The sequence below is a fragment of the Triticum aestivum genome, chromosome 5B, assembly GCF_018294505.1.
Source record: "Triticum aestivum cultivar Chinese Spring chromosome 5B, IWGSC CS RefSeq v2.1, whole genome shotgun sequence".
Classification (NCBI taxonomy): Eukaryota; Viridiplantae; Streptophyta; class Magnoliopsida; order Poales; family Poaceae; genus Triticum; species Triticum aestivum.
The window spans coordinates 141,994,341-142,020,349 of record NC_057807.1 but is presented as its reverse complement, the minus strand read 5'-3'; the positions used below and the strand labels follow the sequence as shown (position 1 = coordinate 142,020,349).

Sequence of the window (26,009 nt, the reverse complement as noted above, 5' to 3'; positions counted from 1 at the left end):
AGATTATCTTTTGTAGTTCAGACGTTAGGCACAAGCATCAGATAAAGGACGCAGCCTAGGGCAACAGTCTATATATTTGAATGTATACTAGGACACTTCCAATTGTTGGCCCTGTATGCATAAATTGTTGACCCACGATGCCACCATCTTTGGGAATCATAATTCATATACACTGGGACACTTCTTACTATTCCCTGTTTAAATGGATCAATTTTCAGCGGTGAATCATGCATACGTGAATCAAAATTTTGATATGCTGACAAATGGACCAATATCATTTTCTTTGCCTAGCAGAATCAATTTAATTTCTTTCCAGCTTTTCAAGCTATTGACTCTGTATAAGAACTGCAGGTACTAATCTTTTTACTGAATTTTCCTGAAGTTCACGCCGGCGCGATTATCTACCATCCTCAACCTTCCAACTTGATCCTCCGGAATACTAATCAGTGAAACAAAATGTTCAACGAGAGTACCAAAACACCTAGAACAGTAGCAATGCACCATCAAATCGGAGTTGTTAAACTGCATCATTCACTCGAGATGAACAAGAAAATAGAACTAGAGAGATGCAGTACAAATCTACATGATAATAAAATTGGGATATAGCACAAATTTACTAGCAAACAAAAGTTGACACCTATTTAAAGGTGAACCACCTCGTCGCGCGGGCCGGTTGTGAAGGAGCCGAGGAGACCACCACCGGCTTGCCGGCGATGAGAGGGAGGAGGATGCGAGCTAATACTGGAGCATGAGGAAGCGACGAAGCCAACGCTACCGGAGCTTCAGAAGGGAGGCTGCGACGAGCAGCGGGGCGGAGGTTGCCGACGAGCTCCGATCTGGTCCGCCTCAAACCGGGACGCCACGCCACCCACACAACGGCAGGGAGCCGTCAAGAGTTGGAACAACATCGAAGAGGGATCTGTGCCGCCTCTACCGGGCGTACTCGCTCAGCTTGGAGGAGAGATCTGGGATGCGGCGGCGGCCTCCATGAAATAGCTTGCAGGGAGGGACTTTCTTGTAAATTCTGCGCACACAGCGACCCACCCAAATCTGGGCCATCAATTTCCCATCCGATGGTACATATCCATTTTTTCTATTTTAGCACCCTAGGCTCAGATTCTATACTAGTCATGCCCCGATGCATCTCAGCCAAAACAGGCAAGAACCATGGAAAACCCATCAGTAAACAAGGAAAAATGTAAGGAAAAACTCATTCGAACTCCTCATTCAACATCCACATGTACAAGACCATCACAACAGCACGCTAACCGCGTCTTTTACATCCATGGAAAACGAACTACTCTCCCAGTTGCTACACTAACGAATTCAATGGAAGCAAATGAGCTTCAAACAGCATGGAAAACAAGTCTGTTACGCTAGACTGATGACGTAACCGGCGCAAGGTTGCGCACTGTAACTCGTCCAGTCAGCGGCAGTATGTGGAGGAGCCACCACATGAGCAGCAGCTGCCGGGTGAACTCCGCCCGCCGCACTACCGGGAAGTGACGAGTAGATGGAGAAAGGTTTCATCTCTTTCCGCCCTTCGATCTTTGAGCTATCAATCGAACCGCCTGCTTTCCCAGCTCTAAGTTCTCAGAGCTACCATTATCTAACTGAACACAAAGCATGCCGCTGATGACATTAGATACCACACCTTGATGCCTGTCAAAAAGAATGACATTTAGTACCTGTTGCTAATTCAACAACAAACAAAAGGACTGACAAAGCGCGGGAGACAATACTAAGATTCACAACACCAAATCACCCCTTTTTGCTGCCCAGCAAAAATACTCAAAAGATTGATGCTGGGCAATACTACCATGCAATGCAAGAGCAGATAAAAGACTATAGTAAAGATCAATAGCGAACTCAGATTACTTGGATTATATAGATCCCCAGACCAAACCCATTTCTGATGGCAAAGTACCTGAGTTTCAGTAGATATGCTATGAACAACATTAACAAATACTCCCTCTGTAAACTAATATAAGAGCGTTTAGATCACTCTTATATTACTCCCTCCGTTCCTAAATATTTATCTTTTTAGAGATTTTAAATGGACTACCACATACGGATGTATATAGACATATTTTAGAGTGTAGATTCACTCATTTTGCTCCGTATGTAGTCACTGATTGAAATCTCTAGAAAGACAAATATTTAGGAACGGAGGGAGTAGTTTACAGAGGGAGTAACTCAAAACATAAGACAAATATTTAACCAGCACAATACAACAAACATAAAAGATAACAAGAATTTAGGCAAGAGGGAGCTCACCATTTGCCATCAGAAGCTAATTGGATCTCAATCCTCTTCCCAATTGCATCATTGCCCAACTTGCGCAGTATCCAGGTCGCATCCATTGCTTCGTCCCCTGTGCTCTGCCCATGCCTCTTGGATGGAGTACTGCCCTCTGAGCCATCCATCTTGTCTGTCGAAGGTCTTTTCCTCTTTGATCTCTGGCCTTTAGCAACATTTAAGTCCTCTTGCTGAGAAGCCCAGGTGGCCGGCTCCTCTGGTTGGGAAACCTGGGCACTTCGCTGCTCCAAATGTGGACGCTTAAATTTGAGTTTAAGCAACGAGGGCTTTAAGCTGTCAGGAGAGTTGTTGACAGGAACTGAAGCAGTGCCCTGGCTCTCTGTCAGCTGACTGGGAATAGATTGCCTATGTATAAATGATCGGCTTCTTGTTCCACTTTCACTTGCATTTTCCATCCCAGAAATTAGAGCACTGCTCCTTTTTCCAGTTGCATGCTTTTTGGAGGTGCCCAGATCTCCCAAAAGGCTACTTCTTTGCTGTACTCCTGTCTCTCCAACTAGTTTCATTACACTTTTTTCCTTTTTACTACTCTTCGAGCTTTTGAAGTGGCTTGTTACATCAATTTTCCCTCCTGAAATATATAGCAAAAGGTGATTAAGCCACTTCAATCTTGAACACAGAATCAAGGGAAGAAATCTGAAGTAAATTAAGAGAAAACTTGCAACAGCAAAAATCAAGCAACAGCTTAAGCATCTAACATTGCAAAACAAGGGAAGCTAATAAATAAAAATCTACCTCCGTTCTAAAATACAGACGTTTATGCACAGAGCCTCCAACACACAACTTTGACCGTCATTCTTTCATACAAATGTAAGGAAATAAAATAAAAGGTTGCAGAATTATGAAGTTTAATGGAATATATAATGGTATTATTTTCTTTAAACCAATAGTCAAAGTTAGAGAACGTTGACTGCATGCTTTATAGGACATCATCTATTTTGGAACAGAGGTAGCATGACATATCAATACCAACAATGCAACTGCTCGGACAATAAGATGGGAAAATTATCAGGGGATGATGACGAGGTTACAAGAATGTCAGCACTGCGAATTAGATTGCAGTATATGAACCATAGGTTTGGCAATGTCTTTCTGGAACTGCCATCTCAGGGGTGGATAATATGGGTATTTGGAGTGCACATACAGGTAAGGATATGAACACTGAAGCACTGGACAAACCCTGCCTAAGAACCCAATCAGATACCTAGGTTGGAATGAGCAAACAGCTAATTGTTTTTAACAGAACAGCTAATATATATCATATGATTTCCAATTAAGCTTTTTTGGGAACCAGAATGAGTACTCCCTCCCCAATATGTTGGACGTATAAGTTTTGCAAGAATAACAAGGAGTCATAACAAATTTGTGGAATGTATTGCCCCAGTGTAATCATCTCATTCCAAATCGTGTGATGTCATAGTTATTAACACACCAAAAATAGCCGGTTCATCTCCTCAATCTCCGCTCGACAGATCACCATATCAAGAAATGCATACAACTCAATCTCCACTGGCAAACCGCAAATTCTCTTTTAAGGGTGGATCACATTACGGAGGTTCTGATCCAAATTTTACGGAAACAAGTGTGAGCCATGCATGCACGGGAAAGAAATCTCAGAAGGCTGAGCAGAGGGTATTTTCAGAACTAAGGTGGCAAAATAACTAATAAGCCTTACAAATTGGAGAATGGTGGATACACCCTACATATTCTTAAGGAGTACTAAGCAATTCAATATTACCAAATCAGGCAATATGTCTAGTAGTAAAAACAGGACCGGATAGCCGGTTGGACCAGAAGAAGACAGAACAGGTGACCTTAGCTGTTTCTTAAGCTCCACAGACCGTCTGTTAGAGTACGTAATGGGCCTGGGCTGACGGTACAGCCCGTTAGTCTTAGGGTTAATTAGAGATAAGGGTCGCTTGCTTAGGGGTCAAGTAAGCCTTGCTTGGGAGTCAAGTAAACCTCTCTATATAAGGAGAGGAGATGTATCAATCTAATCAAGCAAGAATTAAGAAGGAAATCCCTTCCCTCTTGCCTGGCCGTGGGCAAAAGGCCCCCGGCCGGCCCTCTCGCGCCCTCCTTCTAGCAGCGTCATAACAATTTGGTATCAGCTAGCTTCGGTTCGATCATGTCTTCACCGCCGCCAAGCCCGTCTCTTCCGCTGCCGGTCACCTCGTCGCCTCCGGCGACCACCACGACTGTCGCCCCGCTCCTGCCCGCGTCGGGATCCTCCGTCGCGCCCGCCCCCGCCCCCGCCGTCCTCACCCCGGAGGAGGTGTTCGGGGTGCTGCAGGACCTAACCCAGGCGGTCCAGGAGATCCACATATTCTTGGCCGGGTCCTACAGGTTGCGCCGCCCATCGCCGCCCCCGCGCCGCCGTGGCTGCCGCCACACCAGGCGGCCTTCGCCGGGCCACTGCAGCTGCCATCCATCGCCACCACCGCCCAGCCCTGGCTGCAGTGGCAGCCGCCGCTCCTAGCGGCCTCCGCCGCGCCCGGCGCTTTGCCGCAGCAGCCGTTGCCGCTGCCCGGCGCGACACCGCAGCAGCCACCGCCGGTCAGCTCTGCCGCCCAGTATGGGATGCCCTACGACGGGACTGCAACGACCTTGTTCCCATCAGCGCCGCCGCCATCCCAGGGCGTCCACATCCAGCAGATCAAGTCCCCGCCGGCGCAGATCGCTACCCGCCACGTGTCGGCGGCGGTGAGGCTGCAGGCTGCTGCGCGCGGCCTCCTAGCGCGTCGGCGTGTGCGGGAGATGCGTGGTCTGCAGTTGCCGCTCCTCCAAGTTGCCCTTCGCTGCGACCTCGATCTCGTCCGCTGCGTCGGGGATCTTGGGCATGCGGTTTCCCCCACGGGCGGCGGGCATGCTGGTTTCCCCGTGGGCAGCGACCTCAAAGTCTGCGATATCGGCGGTTGGGGGGGGCGCACCCCTCCTCGCCATTCTCCATCGCAAGCCCTCCACTCTTCCCTATGTAGTGCAGACCAACAGCCATACACATGCACTCCTTTTGTCCACGTGGTGTCCATGGGATCCAGCTGGCTGTACACGTGCACGTCCAAAATAAAGCGTCCCAGTCTATTTCAGTTTGAGAGTAATAACACAAGCCGAGATGTAAAAGGCTTGTTTTTAGGTGTTAGGTTTGTGCTCGAGGACAAGCTGCATGTCCAGGTGGGGTGTAGTGTAGAGTACGTAATGGGCCTGGGCTGACGGTATAGCCCATTAGTCTTAGGGTTAATTAGAGATAAGGGTCGCTTGCTTAGGGGTCAAGTAAGCCTTGCTTGGGAGTCAAGTAAACCTCTATATAAGGAGAGGAGATGTATCAATCTAATCAAGCAAGAATTAAGAAGGAAATCCCTTCCCTCTTGCCTGGCCGTGGGCAAAAGGCCCCCGGCCGGCCCTCTCACGCCCTCCTTCTAGCAGCGTCATAACACCGTCCCAGCCACCGGACTGGTGAAAAGCGGTCGACCGGGTATCTTTGTGCAAACCAGGCAGCGGAACGGGTGGAGGCGAGAAAAATGTAATCCGTGCTGGATGATCCGAACCCGGGTCACCTAGGCAGTAGGCCAAAGCCCAACCATGGCATATGATAACCAACTCGCCTCAGGTCAGCTATTGTTCAATAGAAGAAATTCTATTTTGCCTTTTTCTACTATATATACTATAATGTTCAGGATATCGGTAACTAGTACCATATCGGTCAGGTGTTGAGTAGGGATAAATAGCAAAGTTCAAAAAAGCACTAGGTGTAAATTATGCGTTTGACCACCTATTTGCGCCTTGATAGCTTATGCGCTGCTTAGGCGCGATTAGGAGTTCCGTACACGATCGCTAGTGTGAAGAAATAAGCAAGATGAGGTGACCTGGCCCATTAAAGCACCGGCCCATCTATCCTTATTCTTCTCTTATTAAAACCTCCTGTGTGTGCACAGTCAACAAAAATGTTAGGGATCCTCCTCATGCCGCCTCTCTACCTCTTCCTCTCCCTTGCTGCACCCATGGCAACAAGCCAGCAAAGCTCGATTTCTCGACAGAGAATCTCAACCCGTTGCCGGAATAGATCGATTTGTCGTCGGAGTGGTCAAATCCTAGGGAGGTCAAATCCTCGCCAGGGAGATTGATCTCTCGCCTGAGAAACACAATTCCTCGACGGAGAAGGCTGATTTCTCGCCAGCCGCCTTTTTGAGCGCTTAGGGCCAAAGCGAGGCGTTATGCCAACACCCACCGCTTAAGCACGCTTAGGCGAGCGCCTAACAGCGCTTTTTGAACTATGATAAATAGACGAATTGGCCAGTCAATCGGCCAATATATCAGCTAATCAGCTATTCGGTAACACACCGAGTAGCGATTAACTGACCGAGATGCCGATTAACTGGCCAGTATTTGGAACATTTTTGAGTATATAATGGTCCGAATATCAAACTGGATGAACCAGCATCCTGACATGTTTGGTCACAAGTCCAGTTCTTAAAATTATGCCAATATGGCAACATATGTCAATTGAAAGTTTATGAGGACAAATGCCCACAAAATAGCTATAATTTCATAGCTGTCTATAGGAGACCTTTAGTAACGTCTCAAATTAGTAAATTACTAGTAGTTACTAGCACAGAAGTTTGTACATACATGCCAGATACAATATATCAAGCAAACTAAAAAGATAAATGGCAAAGCAAAACAAAATAAGGCACGTACCATGCATCAAAGCAAGCTCTTGCTCTTTATGAGAATTGGACATTTCAGACTTAGGAGAGCCACTTTTACTTTTGTGACGGGTTCCAAGATGAATAACCAACTTGGTACCTTTCCCTGTGTCACCCTTGGCATTATTTTCCTCACCTATATCTTTGAAATGCAGGCTCGGCACCTTACTGCCTTTGATTTTGACTTTTGGTATCATATCTGCACTGTTTGTTGCAGCTTTCGCAGATGCGGATTTCAGATCCTTCTCTGAACTTCGAGTTGAAGATAAAACAAACACATTCTCATTATTCTTGAAAGAATTCCTGTCATGATTAACATCTACAGTATGATCTCCCAAGTGACTACTCATTGATTTGACTTCATGCCTTCTCTCAAGAAATATCTCATTCGGATCAGCAACTGACTTATTACCTTGATTGCCTTTTTTCTTGGAATGCTTCTTATTCGTCCCTGAGTTCTTAGGAACATTCTTTTCTTGTTCAGATTGATCTAATGGAGGCTTACTGCTGTTACTTTTGAAAGAGAATTTTAGTGTGTTTCTACCATCATTTTTCAATACTAATGCACCGAGTCTTTCATCGTCCGAGTTTGGACAAGGTGTCACATCTTCTAAAGAAGGCAGTCCAGCAGCAGCCCTTAAACTAACCATAAGATCATGATCAACAATGTTCCTCCTCTTCCAAAGCTCCCTAACTGCATCTTCTGCATCCCTGATCTGAAGAGAGCAAAAGGCGCGTAAGATAACAGAGTATTCCCTCCGTCCCAAAATAAGTGTCGCTGATTTGGTACAAATTTTATACTAATTTAGTACTAAATCAGCAACACTTATTTTGGAATGGAGGGAGTGTAATACAGCGATGAGAAACCATGAAAGAATTATATATTACCTGGGAGCATTCACCACGGCATGATGCGCATGTATACTGGAGATTTTGGTCAGCTTGGAACTGCTGGTACTTTTCCTCGCTGCATAATTATATGGAAAGTCAGTAAAGCGTAGTACACCACAGAAGTGAAAATCTTGAAGTATCAAGGCACTAAACACTAGATTCAGAGAAGGCAACAAATACGAGTGGGTTAATTTAAACAAAATGAGGGGTTGACGTTCAGAAAGACCTGATGCCATCACATTCAATATGTACCCACTTTTCACAAACGTCGCAGCAAACCATAGGTATCACTTCAGAATCTCTATAAACCTGAAAAGGGGTGAACCAAGCAACAGAAAAGGTATCTCAGCGGAAGTTAGCATGGAAAAACTCCGCAACACATTATGGTGTATATGACCCAACATTGCTTAGTACATTTTAAACTTAACAAATAAAGTCTCAATAAGAAACTTTCAGCTATAGACAAACAGGATCCTCATTTTAAGGCATCACGCATAGCATATGGTCACTATATTAGAAGAGAAAGAGCAGCTGGAGAGAAACAAAACATTTTCTAATACCCTGAAATTTAACAGGGCACATGATAAAATCGTTCTGTGTAGAAGGACAGTAGTCATGCCAAGAGAGAGTAAAAGGGAAGGAGGTACCTTCAAGCAAACTGGACAGTAGTTTCCTTTCACAAACAACCGCCCACAAGCATCACAGCATGTGTACCCCAAAAACCACCTGCGCACCAAAACTCGCAATAACGTATATAAGCACGACACATAAAGTGGCAAATACGTGATAAAAAGATCTTAAGTAAATTTCAGAACAATATCATTCATCCGCATTAGTGGTTTAAGTACCTTGTGCTATGGCCACTCCCAGGTACACCAGATCCACAGCTGTGACACCTTGTATGTTTTGGACATAAATATGGTCCATGAGTAACATTCTGCAACGTTGTAAAGTTCACTGTTAAGTGACGAGCCCCACATATTCAATTTGTAGAAAGCAGAATGAGGAAGGTGCACAATAGGTGTACCTTGTGTGAGGGTTGCTGACAGTAACAGTGATAGGCTCCATCACACCTTTTACAGAACATTAACTTATTGGGATCACCAGGCCGCCGACACACCTAAATACGTGTTTATTTACACAGAATTAGGCAAAGAATCTGGGTTCATTTCCCTCTTTACCAAGAAAGCTGGCGGTAACTAAGGCATAACAAACGTTCTACACGGTGCAAAGATGCTACTCCCTCCGTCCCACATTAATTGTCGCTCAAACAGATGTATCTAGCACTGAAATACGTCAAGATACATCCGTTTCAGCGACAATTAATATGGGACAGAGGGAGTACTCTACAACTGCTCATATAGGAACATGGAGGAGAACTTCAAAATTAATTATGATCAAACGTAAGTATTTGCTGATTTGGAAGGTAATGGCCACCACAATAACAGTTGATGCATATACAAATATTAGAGCTCTTAGATAATGCAAAATGTATGCTACAACTTTCATAAACTGCACCGACTCAAAAAGGATTTAAACTCTAGTCATGTACCAGCATACGGAAGCCAAAATTAATAGTACTAGAGAACTGTTAGGGTGCGTTTGGTTCAGTGGCTATCCCCGGATGGCCAGGAATAGCCAATTTTTAGGTGGTTATCAGGTGTTTGGTTCAACAGAGAGAAGGGATGGCCAGGGATATGGGTAGAGCCAAGATTCCCCGTATGCTATCAAAACAAGGCTGAGCGCGTCCGTGAAAATCTCGTGGACATAGCCAAGCACCCGCGTGCATCGCTAGCTTCACCGCGAAACGTTTTCTTCTCTTCTGTCACCTCTCTTCCGCTATATGGCCTCTTCGCTTGACTTAGTCAGCTGCCCAGATTGCGCGAGACCGTGGCACATCAAAGGCGAGGGTGGTGGCTGCCTCCAGGGCTTGGGGCGGCAGATCCTGATGGTGCTGGGCGGCAGGGCCGGCCAAGGCGCGAGGCAGTGAAGCCAGCCATGGCACGGTGGCGGGGCCGACAAGGGCACGCAGGGCGGCGGAGTCATCCATGCCGCAGGCCGACCAAAGAGCACGGCGAGGAAGACCAAAGGCGGAGCCAGCCTGATGATGCATCTGCGCTGCCCTGGGGTGGGGCGCCGGCTCAATGTAGAGCCTTGTAGGTGCTCGCTGAGTGAGCTCGTGTCCGGCGGCATGAGGGCGCATGGCACACAGCGGCAGTCCCTCTAACCTCTGTCTGTTACCTCCTCCCATTGAATTTGTCTTCCTCTGTTGCATAATTGCTTTTGAGGCAACTGCCAACCCCAACGAACATGAGTAGGCTGTAAATATGAACCGTGAAGTATTCTGTTCTGTATATACAGTTTTTAATGATTGCATACTTAGTTAAATTAGTGTTTGTAATCTGAAACTTAGAGATACCACGATCGTGTTTCTCGCAAACTTTTGCCCCAACTTCATTCAACTGTTGATTTGTTCCCATGTCCACATATACATACACATTTGACTTGGATTACATTTCTCGAGTAGGCATAATTGGATATCTAGTTGCATTGATGGACGTGCACCATGTAATAAGCAACATGTAATTTTATGTTGTAATTACGAGGTAATCTCACCACCTCAATAGAAGGTTACTCGAACTCTTATCCACCAGACCACCACTCGTCCGTTCATCCCTCAAACCAAACACGCAGTGGTTATCTTCAACCACTTGTGCATTCTACTCAACCAAACAAAAAAAGTGGCTATCCCTAACCAGGTGGTTGGAGATACCCACAGCCACTCAATCCCTTCAATCAAACACACCCTTAAATACTTCTGGTGTCACAAAAACTCTGATTGGGAAATACACATGTACAAGGTAAGGATAATGATGTTATAGACAACCAACCTCACAGCTGCGGCAAGATGAACAGATCCACGAGCTCCAGTGGAAGAGATCTAGATGGAATGGATATCATCAAAGGATACAGAAGACAATGTTTTTAAGACGCACGCAGGGAATAATTTTTTAAATTACCTCTATGTTCACCCCAATTTTTCACACACTTCTTATGATACTTCTTGTTGCAGAGTTTGCATGGAACCATTTTGGCAGCTTTTGAGCTGCCCTCGTTTTCTCCAGAGAAGCATAAGCGGCACATAACCTTGACAGCAGCATTCCCTTGATCTTCTCGATCCGAGTCATCTTCATCTCCTTCAGCCTCCTGGGAGAAGTATAAAATAATATTTTAAGAAGGTATTTAGTTGTGAACTCCACTGTTCCAGCATAGAAGTACAAAACTACCCGTAATAATGATGAACTGACAAAGAATCAGGAATCTCATTGGCTAGTTATAAATTCTGCGCCATTTCTAATTGAAGAAAGTCCACTTTACAACCTTAAGTCTCACTGAAGCTCACATTACAACCTTCAGACAGTTTATTTTTAACCCTGAACTATGAAATCCGTTCACTTTATAACCTTGTCTCCGTCTCAGATGGTTTCGTACCGACTCAGATGTCACACGACTCGGATACAACTTATCTGCATCAGCAAACTACATAAAGAACTTATCTATCTTGTTATTAAGGCTGCTAAGTTTTTTTACGTAGTTTGCTGATGTGTCAGTCCACTGAAGTGGATAAGTTGTCCAGGTTGTCCCACACGTAGCATCTGAGTCAGCACGAACCATCTGAAACGGGACCAACAACAACAACAACAAAGCCTTTAGTCCCAAACAAGTTGGGGTAGGCTAGAGGTGAAACCCATAAGATCTCGCAACCAACTCATGGCTCTGGCACATGGATAGCAAGCTTCCACGCACCCCTGTCCATAGCTAGCTCTTTGGTGATACTCCAATCCTTCAGGTCTCTCTTAACAGACTCCTCCCATGTCAAATTCGGTCTACCCCGCCCTCTCTTGACATTCTCCGCACGCTTTAGCCGTGCACTATGCACTGGAGCTTCTGGAGGCCTGCGCTGAATATGCCCAAACCATCTCAGACGATGTTGGACAAGCTTCTCTTCAATTGGTGCTACCCCAACTCTATCTCGTATATCATCATTCCGGACTCGATCCTTCCTCATGTGGCCACACATCCATCCCAACATACGCATCTCCGCCACACCTAACTGTTGAACATGTCGCCTTTTAGTCAGCCAACACTCAGCGCCATACAACATTGCGGGTCGAACCGCCGTCCTGTAGAACTTGCCTTTTAGCTTTTGTGGCACTCTCTTGTCACAGATGCAAAAAGATAAGGGCTCAAAGCTGACCCCTGATGCAGTCGATGTTGTAAAAGTTAAATGGATTCTCTAGTGCAGGGTTAAAAAATAGTTTAGGAGTTGAAGGTTGCAATGCTAACTTTGGTGGGAGTCAAATGCCAAAACCGAGAAAAGCAGTATTTGATTACCAAATTTGGAAACAAAAAAGGCACCACAACTATAACAGCTAAATACAGCATATCAATAAGATATTGCTTCATTGAAACAAAAAACAGAACATATAAACTAGCTTATATATCTTACTGGAGCAGTTATCACGTTACTGCAAAGGTAAGTTCAATATACAGCAACGTCGGCATGAATGCGTGATTAACGTAAATGAGAATCTCTGCGAGACACAGGTCCATTTCTCTTTCAGGGGTGTGGGGGGATGCACAAGTAATGCTTGCTCTCATTAAGCCACACGTCTGCATAATATACAGGTATACTCGTATATGGCTAAATTGTTCCTAGAACCAGGGCTCCCCCAGTGCATGCCTGCAAAGTATAGAGCAGCACCAACTATGCACAAGCACAAACAACACAGGGTAACTAAAAGAATCAAGACAAAACAACAATAAGTGAACTTCACACCATCATTTGCATCCAGAGCTCATAAGCCATCTACAGATCAGAAGCTCCATAGGCACCAAAAACTAGCACCAGTAATCACAGCACTTATTGAACACCAAAACATACCAACTTGGCCGTAGCATAACAAAACCTCAAAGAGAGAGCACGGCCATATACCCCTCTCAAAGTAATACACCGGAATCAGCAAAGGTCATGGTCAATTCCATCTGGCATAGCCCACGTGCATACAACCACTCAAGGGCATCGAAATTGCTCTGGGCCACACGAAACTGATGAGCTATGAGCCTATGAATGTCACAAACAACTGTATTTACCCAAAAATCCAAGCCTACTGGCTCTAAAATCTAACCAGAATTCCCACAAATACCTACCTGGAGCCAATACACACTCTTACAACCTCAGAACATAGAAGATGCAAACTTCTGCGCTAGCATATGATCTCCAGGCGGCCCATTATCATCCCAATTCAGACTTCCCAAGGAATCTACACAAAAACCTAGGGAAATTCGCAGTAACCAGACAGCTAAACAGACAACTGAACCCGAAATGCGCCTACACCGATATTAGCTAGAATCATCGTCATGAAGGCCACAAAAAAGCGCAAACCCTAGGTCCTTAACAACGAGGGGGAACCCAAGAGGAATAGCCCTAGGCAGAAGCAAGTGCGTCGTAGATTCGGCTCACCGGAGATCCATAGGCGCCCTCGAGGCGCCTGGCGAAGTCCTCCGCGGCGGCGGCCTGGCGCTGCATCGCCGCCCTGCACGCCTCGTCCTCGCCCTCCTCCGGCAGCTCGAGCGGCGGCACCTCCACCTGCACAGTGCCGGGCTCTCGGGCATCCCCCGCCCCCGCCACCGCCGGCCTCAGCAGCCACGGATCGGCGAGGAAGCCCTCGAGCGCCGCCGCGACGCCGGCCCATGCCCCGGCCCTCTTGTTGGCCCTCGCGGCGCCGAACCCTAGCTCGCAGTCGCAGACCCTCCGGCTGCACGAAGGAAGGAAGAGAGGCCCGGCCGGCCGTCAGCGCGAGAGAGGAGAAGCGGGCGGGCGGTGACGAGAGAGAGATACCGAGACCGAGATGGGGAGGGGGGAGGGGGAAGAGGAAGAGGAGTGTAACGTAAACATACCAAGTGATGGGGCACGCGACGTGAAACGCCATGGGAGGCGGGCGGGGCGAGATGGGGTGCTCGCTCGCTCGCTCGCCCGTCGCCACGGCCACCAGAGCCCGGAACCAGATGGGTTCGTTTGGAGGGGTGGGTGGCCGATTCAAACCGATTTGGGTGGGGATTCGCCTCCGTTTCGAAAACTTTGGGGGAGATTTCTCTTAATTTCGTTTGGACTGCGGAGGGGGGAGAGGGCAGCGAGGGTTCCTTTCCTTGGGACGGGGGAGCACGGGCACGGCGGAGATGGGAGCTCTTGCCGCTAGGTCCCTGGGGGGTGGGGGTTTTGTACCCACGCCCTTTTTCTACGTGGGCCTGCGATGGGCCTCCCAGTACCAGGCCTGAGAATGAGGCTTTTTTTTCTCCCTATATTCGCTAGCCCATTAGTTCCAAGCGAACAAGACTTTTTCCACTAGCGATCATAGAAGATTTCTGGGGAGCTCCTATGCAGCTCTGCAGGCGCCCGTTAACGATCCGACGCCTGCAGTGCTGCTAGCATGGGCCGGCTCACTCGCGAGCTGCCCAGTTTATTTTTTGTTATGAATATAAAAATATGAAATCAAAAAAGGTTTTGCAGATTTAAATAAAAAAGTTTCATCCACTCGGAAAAAAAGTACATATCTGTAAAAAAGGTTCATCAATTGGAAAAAATATCATTCAAATTGAAAAAAAAATCATCTACTTTAGCAAAAGTTCATTAGTTTTTTAAAAAGTTCATTAAATTTCAAAAAAAAAATCATGTATTTTTTAAAAAGTTCGTTGAATTGAAAAAGTTCATAAATCGAAAAAAAGTTCATCCATTTTCAAAAGGATGTTCATCAAATTTCAAAAAAAATCATCAATCTGAAAAAAATGTTGAATTTTAAAAAAAGTTCACCAATATTCAAAAAGTTCATAGAAATTTCAAAAAATAAATTGTCAACAAAAGCCTAGATGAGCCCGCCCAATTACAGACGCCACATGCGCCAGTTAACAAAAATGCACGTTAACTGGCGCCTGTGGTGCCAAATAGGAAATGCCGGATTTTTGGGTTTGGTTTCTGGACAAGAAGGGCAGGTTTACTGTTTCCTCGGTGTACAAGTTTCTGCTTGCAACAAAACTGCAGCGGGAAGAGTGGCTGGAAGGACATGGAGGGACGTCCAGTGCTCAGAGAGACCAAAATTCATGGAGTTCGTTGTGGAAACTTAAGGTTCCCCCCAAGATGAGAATTTTTCTATGGCGGCTCGCCCACCACTCTCTCCCTACGACTGATGTTCTTAGCAAGGGTCGCATGTCCTCTCAAGACACTTGTCCGCTCTGTGGATCTCCGGATTCATGGCGGCATGCTCTTATTTCAGGCACCATGTCCAAGTGCATTTGGGCATTGTCAGATGATGGTCTTGTCCCCCGTATGGAGAGAACGAGGAGACTAATGTGAGGCTATGGCTATTCGAGCTGAGTGATACTCTAGACCATGCGAGTTTCACGACAATGGTTGTCACCCTGTGGTCCATATGGTTTGCTAGAAGCAAGGCAATCTATGAGTCCATCTTCCAAAGTCCACAGCAAACAATCTCCTTTATAAACAATTTTATAGCAGAATTGTCACAGTTAACAGCGAGCCATTCTCGCCGAGGTCCAGCCCATGCTGCACCAGCACCAGAAAAGAGATGGCTACCGCCACCAGCGGGGACTGTGAAGCTTAATGCAGATGGAGTAGTCGCCAGGTCCCGCCGTGGGGGAGCAGTCGCGGCGATTTGCCGTGACCAAACTGGTAATTATCTGGGTTCTTCGGTGGTAGTCTTCCAAGGTATAGATGATCCACTTATCTTGGAAACATATTCTTGCCGAGAAGCATTATCACTCGCATACAATCTTGGAGAACCAAATATTAGCCAAGGAGTGGTGAACGACGTCAACAACGGGACAGGAGGTCCAGTGCTGCTATAGTTCATGAAATCTTGAACCTCTGTACTAGTTTAAATTCATGCTCTTTCATACATGAGTGTAGGAATTTCAATTTTGAGGCTCATAATCTCGCCTAATATGCTTGTAATCTAGGTGTAGGCAGACAAGTGTGATTGGGCACTCCTCATGACCCAAACCTTGTATGTATGACCTATGTTTTGAATGAATACAAAGGACGAGATTTCTCAAAACAAGAATAGCGATCATCTTTAGAGGAAGTTTATCAAAAAAACATTTTCTTCTTTTTGTGAAATAAAAAAATCATCTTCAGAGGAAGATATGCAAGAAATGCTCAAATTGATGAACTTTGGGGAAGGGTTCACTCCAAATCAAGAGGTAAAAGTAGCTAGGGTCTGTGTCGGCTCGGACACGTCGGTTCAGGGCATAGCCCGATTACAATAGATGGGGTTCTCCTTTGAAGATCACCCACTTAAAATAGTCTCAAGAAAGTGAAAAGGAAGAAAGCGACATGTCCGGCGAACCACGGTGCTCACGGTAAAACTCAAACACTCAAGTAGCATTCACTAGAGCCGTTCATAGGAGATCTGCGGATGTCGTTGGTCGCCTGCGCGCAAAGCAGTAAGTTGCATTGGCGGCCATTTGATTGAAGATACGGTGCCTGGGAGGCCCTGGACCTCACGGAGTTCCTCCAGACCAGGGCTACCCACCCGGGCGACATCGTTGCTTATTATGGTTTATCTTTGTGGCAATGTCATGGACTCTATGGATGACGCGTAATAAAATGGTGATTGAACGAGTTTTTCCAAGGCAGACATCTGACTCCTTTAAATTCCTTACTTTTCTGCAGCACTGGCACCCACTTTCTAGGCAGCACGACCGAGATTATCTTGGGCTCATGCTGGATGCGCCACTGGCTACAACGCATCGACTTGTGTCTTTGTAGTGCCGCTTGTCGGCAGTCACTAGGTGGCTTTTTTTCCTTATTTCTCTCCTGTTTGTTAGGTATGATTGTGCTCTTGTCCCAGCCGTCATTATGGTTCGAAGTTTGGATGTTGGTTGTATGGAATGGTGATTTATCTATAAAAAAAACGGGGCTGCGTTGGTGGTGCTGCGCTGGTGGGCAGAGGAAGGCCGTGCGGTGCACAAGTACCGGCTCAACCGCGTCGTGTGCACGAGAGCTTGACAACTAAAAATGTAATGTGTGAATTCAGTTTTTTTTTGGGGGGGGGGGGTCAGACATACGTGTGAATTCAAATAACTTGCCTGTTTTTTATTTATTTTTCGAAGGGTAATTTGTTTTTGAGACACTCTCACCAAGCTTTATTCAAATCTCCAAAATGTTTTGAGGGGTACGAGCAACTCCAATGGGGCGACCCATTTCGTCCGCCCGCGTCCGTTTGGGTCGGCGCGAACAAAAGTGGCGGCTCAGCACGCTGACCCAAACCCATTTCACGTCTGCGTCGCGTCCGCGTCGACGCATTTGCGGCCCAAAATTCCGCCTGGAATGCGTCTTCGCGTCCGCGCCGCACGTCTTCTCGCCGTCCGCCGCGTCCCCACCTGGCGGCCAACCAAACGCCACCGGTCGTCTTATTTATGACGACCACCGACAGCAGGCCCACGCGTCAACCAGTGTGCGCGTCTTTTTTTAACAACGCGTGCGGCGGGGTCGGCCGCATCCACTTCTCCCGTCCACATCTGCTCCCCCCCCCCCCGCCACTCCCTTTGCTTCCTCGCCGGTGACCGCAAACCCTAGCGCGGCCATGGGCCTCTTCGGCAGCAGCAAGGGCAAGGGCAAGGGCACTCCCGGCGCCTCGTCATCCCGAGCTTCCCCTCCCCCTCCACCGCCGACGCGTTTTCGCCCTGAACGCCGGCGCCTGCACATCCCAGTGCACCAAGCGCGGTGGCACTGGGAGTACAGGCAGCCCCTCCCCTACCCCGACGTGACGCTGCCGCACCATTGGCATTTGGATCCAAGCCGGATCCCGGTGCCGGCGGTCCCGCGGACCCAGCGGGCGCACGACGATGAGGTGCGACGGCGCCGCGCGCTGCTCACGCCAGAGCAGCGTCGGCTGCTAGAGTACGCCGCCGACTCTCCCAACTGGGAGGCTTGGTTCGCCCTCGAACACGAGGAGCAACGACGCTCGGGTGCAGACGCCGTCCCGCCGCCGTTCCCACCTCCGCCCCCGGATGTAGAGCCGCAGGACATGGAGGCGGAGGCGGAGTACCAAGCCGCCCTCGAGGAGGCCCTGCAGCACGCGCTAGAGGCTAGCCGCATCGACGAGGACGCGAACTAGGATGGGCTGGAGCAAGCCCTTGCCCTGTCGGCGGTGAGGGACTCCGTCCACTCCCCGCTCTTTGTGCCGCCGCCTCCACCATCGTCGTCCGTTCAGCCCAAGCCGGAGCCGGAGCCGGTGCCGTCGCGTAAGCGCTTCCCGCCTCCACCCACTTGGCCGGAGGAGGCCTACTCGTGGACGGGCCAGTACCGCGAGTGGGTCAGCGCGCCTCCCGTCCACTTCGCTGCCATGCCGGAGGAGGAGGCGACCCACCTCGAGCGATGGAAGGAGCACTGGCTCCGCCAGGAGCAGGCCGACGGCGAGGAGCAGATGGGCTACGACGCCATGCTCGAACGCGATGCGGAGGCGCTCCGGCTAGAGGAGGAGGAGGAGGAGCGCGCGCGGCTTGCCGCAATGCCGCCGCTCCAGCAGACGCAGGAGGAGGCTGCCCCTGGGAGCGTACCAGGCGGCGTTCGGGTGGGCTGGCCCTGCTCCGGTCTTCATTGACCTCACCGACGACGGCGACGTCGAGGGCAAGGGCAAGGGCGACGCCGACGACGTCTAGGGCAGCGTGCGGGGCGGCAGCAGGCGGGCGCAGACTTTTTTTAATGTTTTATTTAATGTTTATTAGATTTAGGTGGACTTTGGCCGGTATTTGACCAGCCACTTTATGTTTAATTATGTTTATTTATGTTTATTTCGTGTAAACTTGTTTTTTTTTTCACGCCGACACATTTGGGTCGGCCTCCCCGTTGGGCGGTCAAGCCAACCCATTTTAAAATGCGGACGCGCACGTCCGCCTGGCCAAGGGTCGGCCCGTTGGAGTTGCTCTAAATAACTTGCCTGATGCAGCTACAGGCCTCTGACATGGGGGTTTTGTACCCACAGCCCTTTTCTATATGGGCCTGCGATGGGCCTCCCAGTACCAGTCCTGAGAAGTCATCCGAGATAGATTATAATTAATGAAGCCCGTTAGTTCCAAGTGAACAATACTTTTTTCTCCCTATATATATTGCGAAGCTATGCTCTCCCGCCGGTTAGCGGCCGCCGCCGGCTACGCGAGGCTGCTGTCCGCCTCCGCCCCGGCGGCGTCAACAGGAGGAGTTGGAGGATCGAGTTCCGCGGGGGGCGGGGGCACGCTGGGGAAGCGTTTGCTGAAGCTCATCTATCCGAAGCGGAGCGCGGTGGTGGTGCTGCGCCGATGGGCAGAGGAAGGCCGCCCGGTGCACAAGTACCAGCTCAACCGCGTCGTCCGCGAGCTCCGCAAGTACCGCCGCTTCAAGCACGCCCTCGAGGTACGCGCCATTGCCGCACCGGTGCCATCGCGTTGCACCTAGCTAGCAGCGCGCGCCCGCCACCTGTTTGCCGTATTGCCTGTCGACTTAGACCCCGTTCCGCCCCGCCCCGAATGCAGATTTGCGAGTGGATGAGGACGCAGCCGGAGATGAGGCTGCTGCCGGGGGACCACGCCGTGCACCTCGACCTCGTCGCCAAGGTGCGGGGCCTGGCCAGCGCCGAGAAGTTCTTCGAGGACGTCCCCGAGCGGGCCAAGGGGCCGTCCACCTGCAACTCCCTCCTGCACGCCTACGTGCAGCACGGCGCCCGGGACAAGGCCGAGGCCATGCTCAAGGAGATGGCGGGCGCAGGGTACCTCACGTGCGCGCTCCCGTTCAACCACATGATGTCGCTCTACATGTCGACTGGCGAGCTGGAGAAGGTGCCCGAGATGATCAAGGAGCTCAGGAGGTACACCATCCCAGACCTGGTCACGTACAACATATGGCTCACCTACTGCTCCAGGAAGAACAGCGTGAAAAGCGCGGAGAAGGTCTTTGATCTCATGAAAGATGACAGGGCGGTCCCAGACTGGATGACATTCAGCCTGCTGGCCAGCATTTACATCAATGCCGGTCTTCATGTCAAAGGCCGGGATGCGCTTGTGGAGATGGAGAAGAGGGCCTCCAGGAAGGAGCGAGCCGCCTACTCATCACTTCTCACCATGTACGCAAGCCTGTCAGATAGAGGTAACTTGGACAGGGTGTGGAGCAAGATGAGTCAAACCTTCAGGAAGTTCAGCGACGCCGAGTATAAGTGCATGCTTACTTCGCTTACAAGGTTTGGCGATATTGCAGCAGCAGAGTGCGTTTACGGCGAATGGGAGTCAGAGTCAGGAACAAAAGATTCAAGGATCCCGAACACCATCCTTTCATTTTACATCAAGAATGGCAAGATGGAGAAGGCAGAGAGTTTTCTTCAACACATTGTGCAGAAAGGAGTCAAGCCCAGCTATAGCACTTGGGAGTTATTTGTTTGGGGTTATCTTGGCAACGACGAGAGGACGGACAAAGTTATGGAGTGCCTTAAGAAAGCACTGTCAAGCTTGGAGAAATGGGAGCCAAACCCGCAACTCGTCGTTGCTCTTTTTTCGCAGATTGAGAAGAGAGGTGACATTGAAGCTGCAGAGGAGCTCCTCGTTGTGCTTAGAGATGCAGGCTATGTCACAACTGAGATATATAACTCGGTCCTGCGCACGTACGCTAAAGCTGAGATGATGCCTCTGATAATTGATGAACGAATGGACGAGGATAAGGTCTCAATGGATGACGAAACTAGGAGATTGTTGAAATCGACTAGCAAGTACCCAATTGGTGAAGTTTCAACAATAATGTCTTGAGATGTAATATAATAGGCTGTGTTAGATTGGATGCTCCAGGATGTGATGTTTGTTGATATGACCTGTCATAGTTCATTTGGATTTACAAATCTGAAGCAGAATGATGGCAGGCATAAACTTGAACTAATGCACAGCTTGCGTTCTTGGAATTGAATAATTAACAGTCTCTATGTGTCATTCTTTAGTTATAGCTAAGTACTCTGCAAGAGCGTTTAGATCACTAATTTAGTGATCTATGAATGCTCTTATATTTCTTTACGAAGGGAGTAGCAAACACAGCAAGATTAGTTATGAATCTTGTGGAACTGTACATAAGTTATATATTGGAACCCTGTTTTAACTGCGAGCATTCAAGTGTAAAGAACTAAATTTGCTCATTTCTATGCTTAAAATACTCTCTGGGTTTTGTGTATCAAGAGCAAAAAATTGTGCTAATCTGGATAGGTTCATAGGTCAGAAGGATCAATTTGAGGCGGTTGCTAAACGCTGCTCGCTGTGACGGGGAAGGAACAAGCTTCCATAATAATTGCAGAAAAGTCTTAACAGGAAATCATCCATGCTCGATTAAATCGGTGAATGTACGAACTGCTTCTTTCAGAGCTCAAGACAGATCTTATACTCCTACAAAATAAGAAACTCCTGAGTACTTCTCTAGAGTTGGCAATGTCAACTTGACACAGCAGAGCAAGTTGACCAAACGATACATCTGGACTACAAAAAATAGGCTATAAACTAAACTAAGCATAACAAGACACCCAAAGTGCTGCGCAAGAAGAACATCTATATGCATCAGGGAGATTGGAGCTCCGCAAAGCGCTTCTCGTTTCCTAATAGGCAGGAAGACGTCCCAGGCAGTACCAGATGAAGATGCATTTCGCCCATCACTCATTTTGCCCACAACTTAGACATAGAAACAACAAATGCCCTTACGATAAGCCAAAATAGGTTGTCCTCTTTCTTCTGCTGTCCCTTCCCAGTTCTCCTGCAGGTCATTAAAGCAGAACATGAGAGAGACAAAAGGTCATGCTGCATTGTTGAATATACGGAAGTACCTAAAGTATAAGTTATCAATCATTTGGCATGGTTAATCTCATTCCCCTTTTTTTGAGCTGGGTTAATCATTCCTGGGAAAGTAAGCAAGAAGTGATTTGGCATGGTTGACCAAAGGAGAGTAGCTTTATTATAAGTAGTTTGATTTTTTGCTTTTCTTCTTCCTTTGTTTGCACTTGGCGGTCACCACATATATTTCCTCCAACAGAAAATATGCGATATAGCATTTCACGAACTACCACCCCACAAAGAATCACAGTCCAATGAACCAAATCAAGATTTAAGCAACCAGAAAAGTAAATAGAAAGGGTAAAACTTTTAAAATTCAGATCAGGGCTGTGGGCAAAAGAACCAAACTGACCTACATTGTTGAGCAGCCAGTTCACAAAATTACACTCGTCTTAAAAATGTACAGTTCTGTGGAGGTTTTACTGTGTACTACAAAGTTTGGCTTTGCAAAAATGTTACACGCTAAAAGTGTGGTTTCTATGAAATGTTACTTGGCAAAGTGCAGTACCATGAAAATGTTCGGAGGGAGAGAAAGGGAGGGGGGATGCTCGCGCATGCACATAACCACTGCATCATGTGCTACTGACAGAATGCCAAATGCAGTTATCAATAGAGTATCTACTAGCATGCTATTTTGCAGATTGATCAGCTATAGCTGTTCCGAAGCTCCACTTTTACCTCAATGCACGCTAAGATGTGCAGGGTAACCTCACATGAGTTTATATTATTGTGTGGACTTATTCAAAAGATACCTCTACAGGATGTAAACCATGTAACAAAATGCATGATATAGCTTTAACAGGTACATGAAGATGAGAAACATGATGATTTTTCACTTACCTAATAAGTTATGGCCTTTTGTGATGTATGCAGAAAATTATAAACAGTAAGCATGCAATGCAATGTCAGAATGCAAAGTGCATGCCTGCTGATCGTTGTTGTCGCACTTATCCCATGTTCATGATTAGCCTTGCTTGCCTCACGCTCTTCGTCTGTGATGCCAGATACTGATTTCTTGAATTCACTTTCATCTTCCTCTACCGTGTTGTGGTTGTCTTCCTTTTGCAAAAAACCCTGAAAAGAAGCAGAATAATATGAATTGGACATTACCAAAATATGCAGTAAATAAATTACAAGCAAAAATGGTCCAGCCAACTAAACACAGTGTGCCATTCGAGAACATAGCATAAATCAGTAAACAGAACAGTGTCAGAGAGATAGTGGTCACTGGAAGATAAGTGATTCCATAAAGGCTATGATACGTTGATACAGGCTATGATACGTTGATACGTACAACCATACAATCTTATCACATGATTATGCACAGTTTAGTAAAGATGGTCAAATTCTTGCAAAAACCTGCACAGACTTATGGACTAACCTTTGTATCCATTGCTGGTTGAGAGGCAAGATCTTCTGACTTTCGTTGTTCGTTAGGGTTGGGACCAAGCAGTGGTTGCTCAACCACATCATGATGATCAATGGACACAGCTGATTTTATTGTTGCTGCACTTGTATTTGAGGTATAAGCATCCAATTGAGTTGCAGGTGTTACAGATCTAAATTGGCCATCTGCAATCTGAACAACTTCTGTCTTGATACTTGCTGTTTCAGGTACCATCACATGCTCCTGTATAAGGATCCGATCTGTCTGAAGAACGCCATTATTTTCTGAGTAAACAATAGCCTCATCAACAGAAGTATTAGTTGTGACACCACAATCATCAGGTGAAGTCACATGCTCATGTAGAAGTGCACCATTTGTTTGAGAAACAACACTAGGTTCTAGGGAAAGAGCGACTTCATCAGTGATGCTACTGGTTGTTTCCCCATGCTCATCCCCTGCGTTGTTGAGCTTAATTTCTTTATGCAAATCAGAAACATGAGCAAGAGATTGGGCTTGCATTTCAGAACTATTAGTCTGAGACTCCCTTGGTTTCCCACGCAAGGCTTCATCTTGTTTCTCAAGGTTTGGCTCCAAGCATGTTGCATCTGCTACATTCCCATTTTGGAGTACACTGTTCAGAATACCAGATTCCAAGATATCAGATGAAGTCAGTAACTGTTGAGTGCTGATGAAATTCGTTTGTAATGAAAATGCTTCATCCTTGTCAGACGTTTCCAGCACAGAATCTTTGTTGCCAAGATACTCATGAGACATATCTAATATCTCTATGTTGTCTTGGCCCAATTCATGCCTATTTGATAATTCTGAAGAATCAGGGCAATCCTCAAAACTCAACGTCTTAGCATTCAAGTCACCAGGGCCAAGAACTCTGTTCTCCTGGATGATATCTCTCATAATTTCACGGACTATATAATATGATCCTCCAACTTCCTTGTGTGTAAGATTGACTGAGGGAAATTTCCCGTTGTTTGAAACCCGATACCTGAGATGAGACAACAGCAGCGCCAATTGGATTAACAAGGAAAAGAAATACTTGACATGCACAAAGCACATATGATGAAACAGAGAAAACTGGTTTGTTCACATGTTTAACCTCTATATACAATCTTCATGCAAAACGATGCTCAAGAGAAAGACACACTTCCCACCGTCGCATTCCAATCAGATAAACCAAAATGCAAAAATCAGAACAGTGGATAAAATCGTAGTCTGGATCACGCCACAAGAAAACATCATCAAAATCAAAGAGCATATAGGTCACATCATGATTCTAAGAAACAATGCACAAGAAAAGTAGGCTTGCAATGCAAACTTCCTAAGGGTTGCAAAACAAACTACCAACAGTGGCAATGCGTGTGAACTAAATCCTAGTAACAAACAGAGGGCGAAAAAGAATAAACGTGTGAACTAAATCCTACTGGCAACTTCATTTTGGCACCAACAACCAGAAGAGTGAGCATGTTAATTAGACGGTACAGATCTACACACAAAATTCAAAACTATAAGTAACTGAGGCGACAGGGAAAGAGATGGGGGCAGTACGTGTCAACGAAGGACTCGACCATCTCCCTCCGCTCCTCCTTAGTCTTCCTCACTCGTGGCTTCTTCTCCTGCGCCTGCACGCAGCACCGCACCGTGCCGAGCCCCTGGGACCTACCAGCGGAAGCAGAAGACGACGAGGAAGGGTAGGGCACCCCGCCGCTGCATCTCCCCAAGACGGACGCCTGAGCGCCGACGACCCAAGTCACGCTCCCGGTGGCCTGCATCCTCCTCGCGGACAGCAAGAGTCACCACCGCCCTAGGCGCACACACCACCCGCACCTGCGGCGAAACAAGGCACATGAGAACCGGAGGAGCCACCACCAGAGAAAGAGGGGAAGAGGAAGAAACGCGACACCACCGCCCACCCAGAGGAGCGAAAAAGTGGGGGCGCGGGCGGAACGGAAGGAGGCTAGGAGAAAGGAGGGAGGCGAAAATGGCGGGGGTGTCGAGGGTTTGTACCTGGGGGGTTTTGATAAGCCCTAGCGCGGCGTGGGGTGGGAAGGAGGGAGGCGGAGCAGGACGCGCCGGCGGAGAAGGGGGAGGGGAATGGAAATGAGGGCGCGTAACCCGACAAGATTGGGGTTTTAGGAGGGGACGGGGCGGTCGCGGTCCAGGATCTCGCCTCCTCAGACCGGTCACAATGGGCAGAAACATAAGCTAGTAACCTATACAGTTTTCTAGACTATATTATTACCTCCATAGTAAGTAGGAACATGTATGTAGTGTCATGCAGTGATGTATTTATTAGAATATAGATTCATTATTTTTTGAAGTGTGTGATGTTCCGGTAACTTAGCTAGTTACCACAAGCACCTCTCTCTTCATTAAATATGTGCCACATAAACAAACTTGTATTGAAGTGTGTGATGTTACTCCTAAGTTCTTGCCCATTGTGACCAGCCTCAATCCTCTCGTCCTAGGTATTCTCCGGCGATCCCTAAAAAAAAGTATTCTCCGGCGTCTCTAGCAGTAAAAAAAAACAAGATGTGCTATATCCCACGTCCCGCAAATTATGCGGGATCGGAAATAAAAAAATCAACCCCTCTGGTCCGAATTGGACAAGGGGTGCAGCCCCCTTTTCCTTTTCCCTCTCCTCCTCTTTCCTTCTCTCCTACTCCAACAAGGAAAGGAGGAGGAGTAGGACTCCCCCCTTGGCGCGCCCTCCTCTTGGCCGGCCGCCTCCCCCTTGCTCCTTTATATACGGTGGTAGGGGGAACCTCTAGACACAACAACAATTG

General features: G+C 47.5%; 3 protein-coding genes across 5 annotated transcripts; 1 reads left to right on the top strand and 2 right to left on the bottom strand.

Moving 5' to 3' along the window:
• Window positions 1-1,199: 1,199 nt before the first annotated feature.
• On the bottom strand, window positions 1,200-14,150 carry LOC123110853 (uncharacterized). Its single transcript, XM_044531479.1, has 12 exons — window positions 13,875-14,150; window positions 13,438-13,732; window positions 10,934-11,120; window positions 10,805-10,854; window positions 8,941-9,033; window positions 8,762-8,850; window positions 8,561-8,639; window positions 8,140-8,222; window positions 7,911-7,989; window positions 7,015-7,738; window positions 2,278-2,890; window positions 1,200-1,662 (listed from the first exon to the last, which is right to left on the bottom strand). The coding sequence occupies exons 1-12, from the start codon at window positions 13,904-13,906 to the stop codon at window positions 1,527-1,529; spliced, it is 2,460 nt and encodes an 819-aa protein (XP_044387414.1). The 5' UTR covers window positions 13,907-14,150; the 3' UTR covers window positions 1,200-1,526.
• A 4,926-nt stretch (window positions 14,151-19,076) lies between these two features.
• On the top strand, window positions 19,077-20,919 carry LOC123110851 (pentatricopeptide repeat-containing protein At4g02820, mitochondrial). Its single transcript, XM_044531475.1, has 2 exons — window positions 19,077-19,383; window positions 19,503-20,919. Exons 1-2 carry the CDS (start codon window positions 19,111-19,113, stop codon window positions 20,760-20,762), a joined length of 1,533 nt encoding a protein of 510 aa, XP_044387410.1. The 5' UTR covers window positions 19,077-19,110; the 3' UTR covers window positions 20,763-20,919.
• Window positions 20,920-21,301: 382 nt separating this feature from the next.
• On the bottom strand, window positions 21,302-25,358 carry LOC123110852 (uncharacterized). 3 transcript variants are annotated; one of them, XM_044531477.1, is made up of 5 exons: window positions 25,231-25,358; window positions 24,772-25,050; window positions 23,203-24,211; window positions 22,747-22,895; window positions 21,302-21,744 (listed from the first exon to the last, which is right to left on the bottom strand). In XM_044531477.1, the coding sequence occupies exons 2-5, from the start codon at window positions 24,993-24,995 to the stop codon at window positions 21,648-21,650; spliced, it is 1,479 nt and encodes a 492-aa protein (XP_044387412.1). In that variant the 5' UTR covers window positions 24,996-25,050; window positions 25,231-25,358; the 3' UTR covers window positions 21,302-21,647. The 3 variants fall into 3 exon arrangements, with proteins under 3 accessions (XP_044387412.1, XP_044387413.1, XP_044387411.1); XM_044531478.1 differs by having other exon boundaries at window positions 22,662-22,895; window positions 25,137-25,231; XM_044531476.1 differs by having other exon boundaries at window positions 25,137-25,231.
• Window positions 25,359-26,009: the final 651 nt, after the last annotated feature.

Coding starts and splice junctions, on each gene's coding strand:
- LOC123110853 (XM_044531479.1), bottom strand. CDS start 13,906: ATGGCGTTTCACGTCGCGTGCCCCATCACTTG. Junction 10,855..10,933: donor AAATTGGGGTGAACATAGAG/GTAATTTAAAAA, acceptor CATTCCATCTAG/ATCTCTTCCACTGGAGCTCG. Junction 7,739..7,910: donor GCCGTGGTGAATGCTCCCAG/GTAATATATAAT, acceptor TGCTCTCTTCAG/ATCAGGGATGCAGAAGATGC.
- LOC123110851 (XM_044531475.1), top strand. CDS start 19,111: ATGCTCTCCCGCCGGTTAGCGGCCGCCGCCGGCTACGCGAGGCTGCTG. Junction 19,384..19,502: donor GCTTCAAGCACGCCCTCGAG/GTACGCGCCATT, acceptor CCCCGAATGCAG/ATTTGCGAGTGGATGAGGAC.
- LOC123110852 (XM_044531477.1), bottom strand. CDS start 24,995: ATGCAGGCCACCGGGAGCGTGACTTGGGTCGTCGGCGCTCAGGCGTCC. Junction 24,212..24,771: donor GTCGAGTCCTTCGTTGACAC/GTACTGCCCCCA, acceptor GTCTCATCTCAG/GTATCGGGTTTCAAACAACG. Junction 22,896..23,202: donor AACCAGCAATGGATACAAAG/GTTAGTCCATAA, acceptor GCTTCTTTTCAG/GGTTTTTTGCAAAAGGAAGA.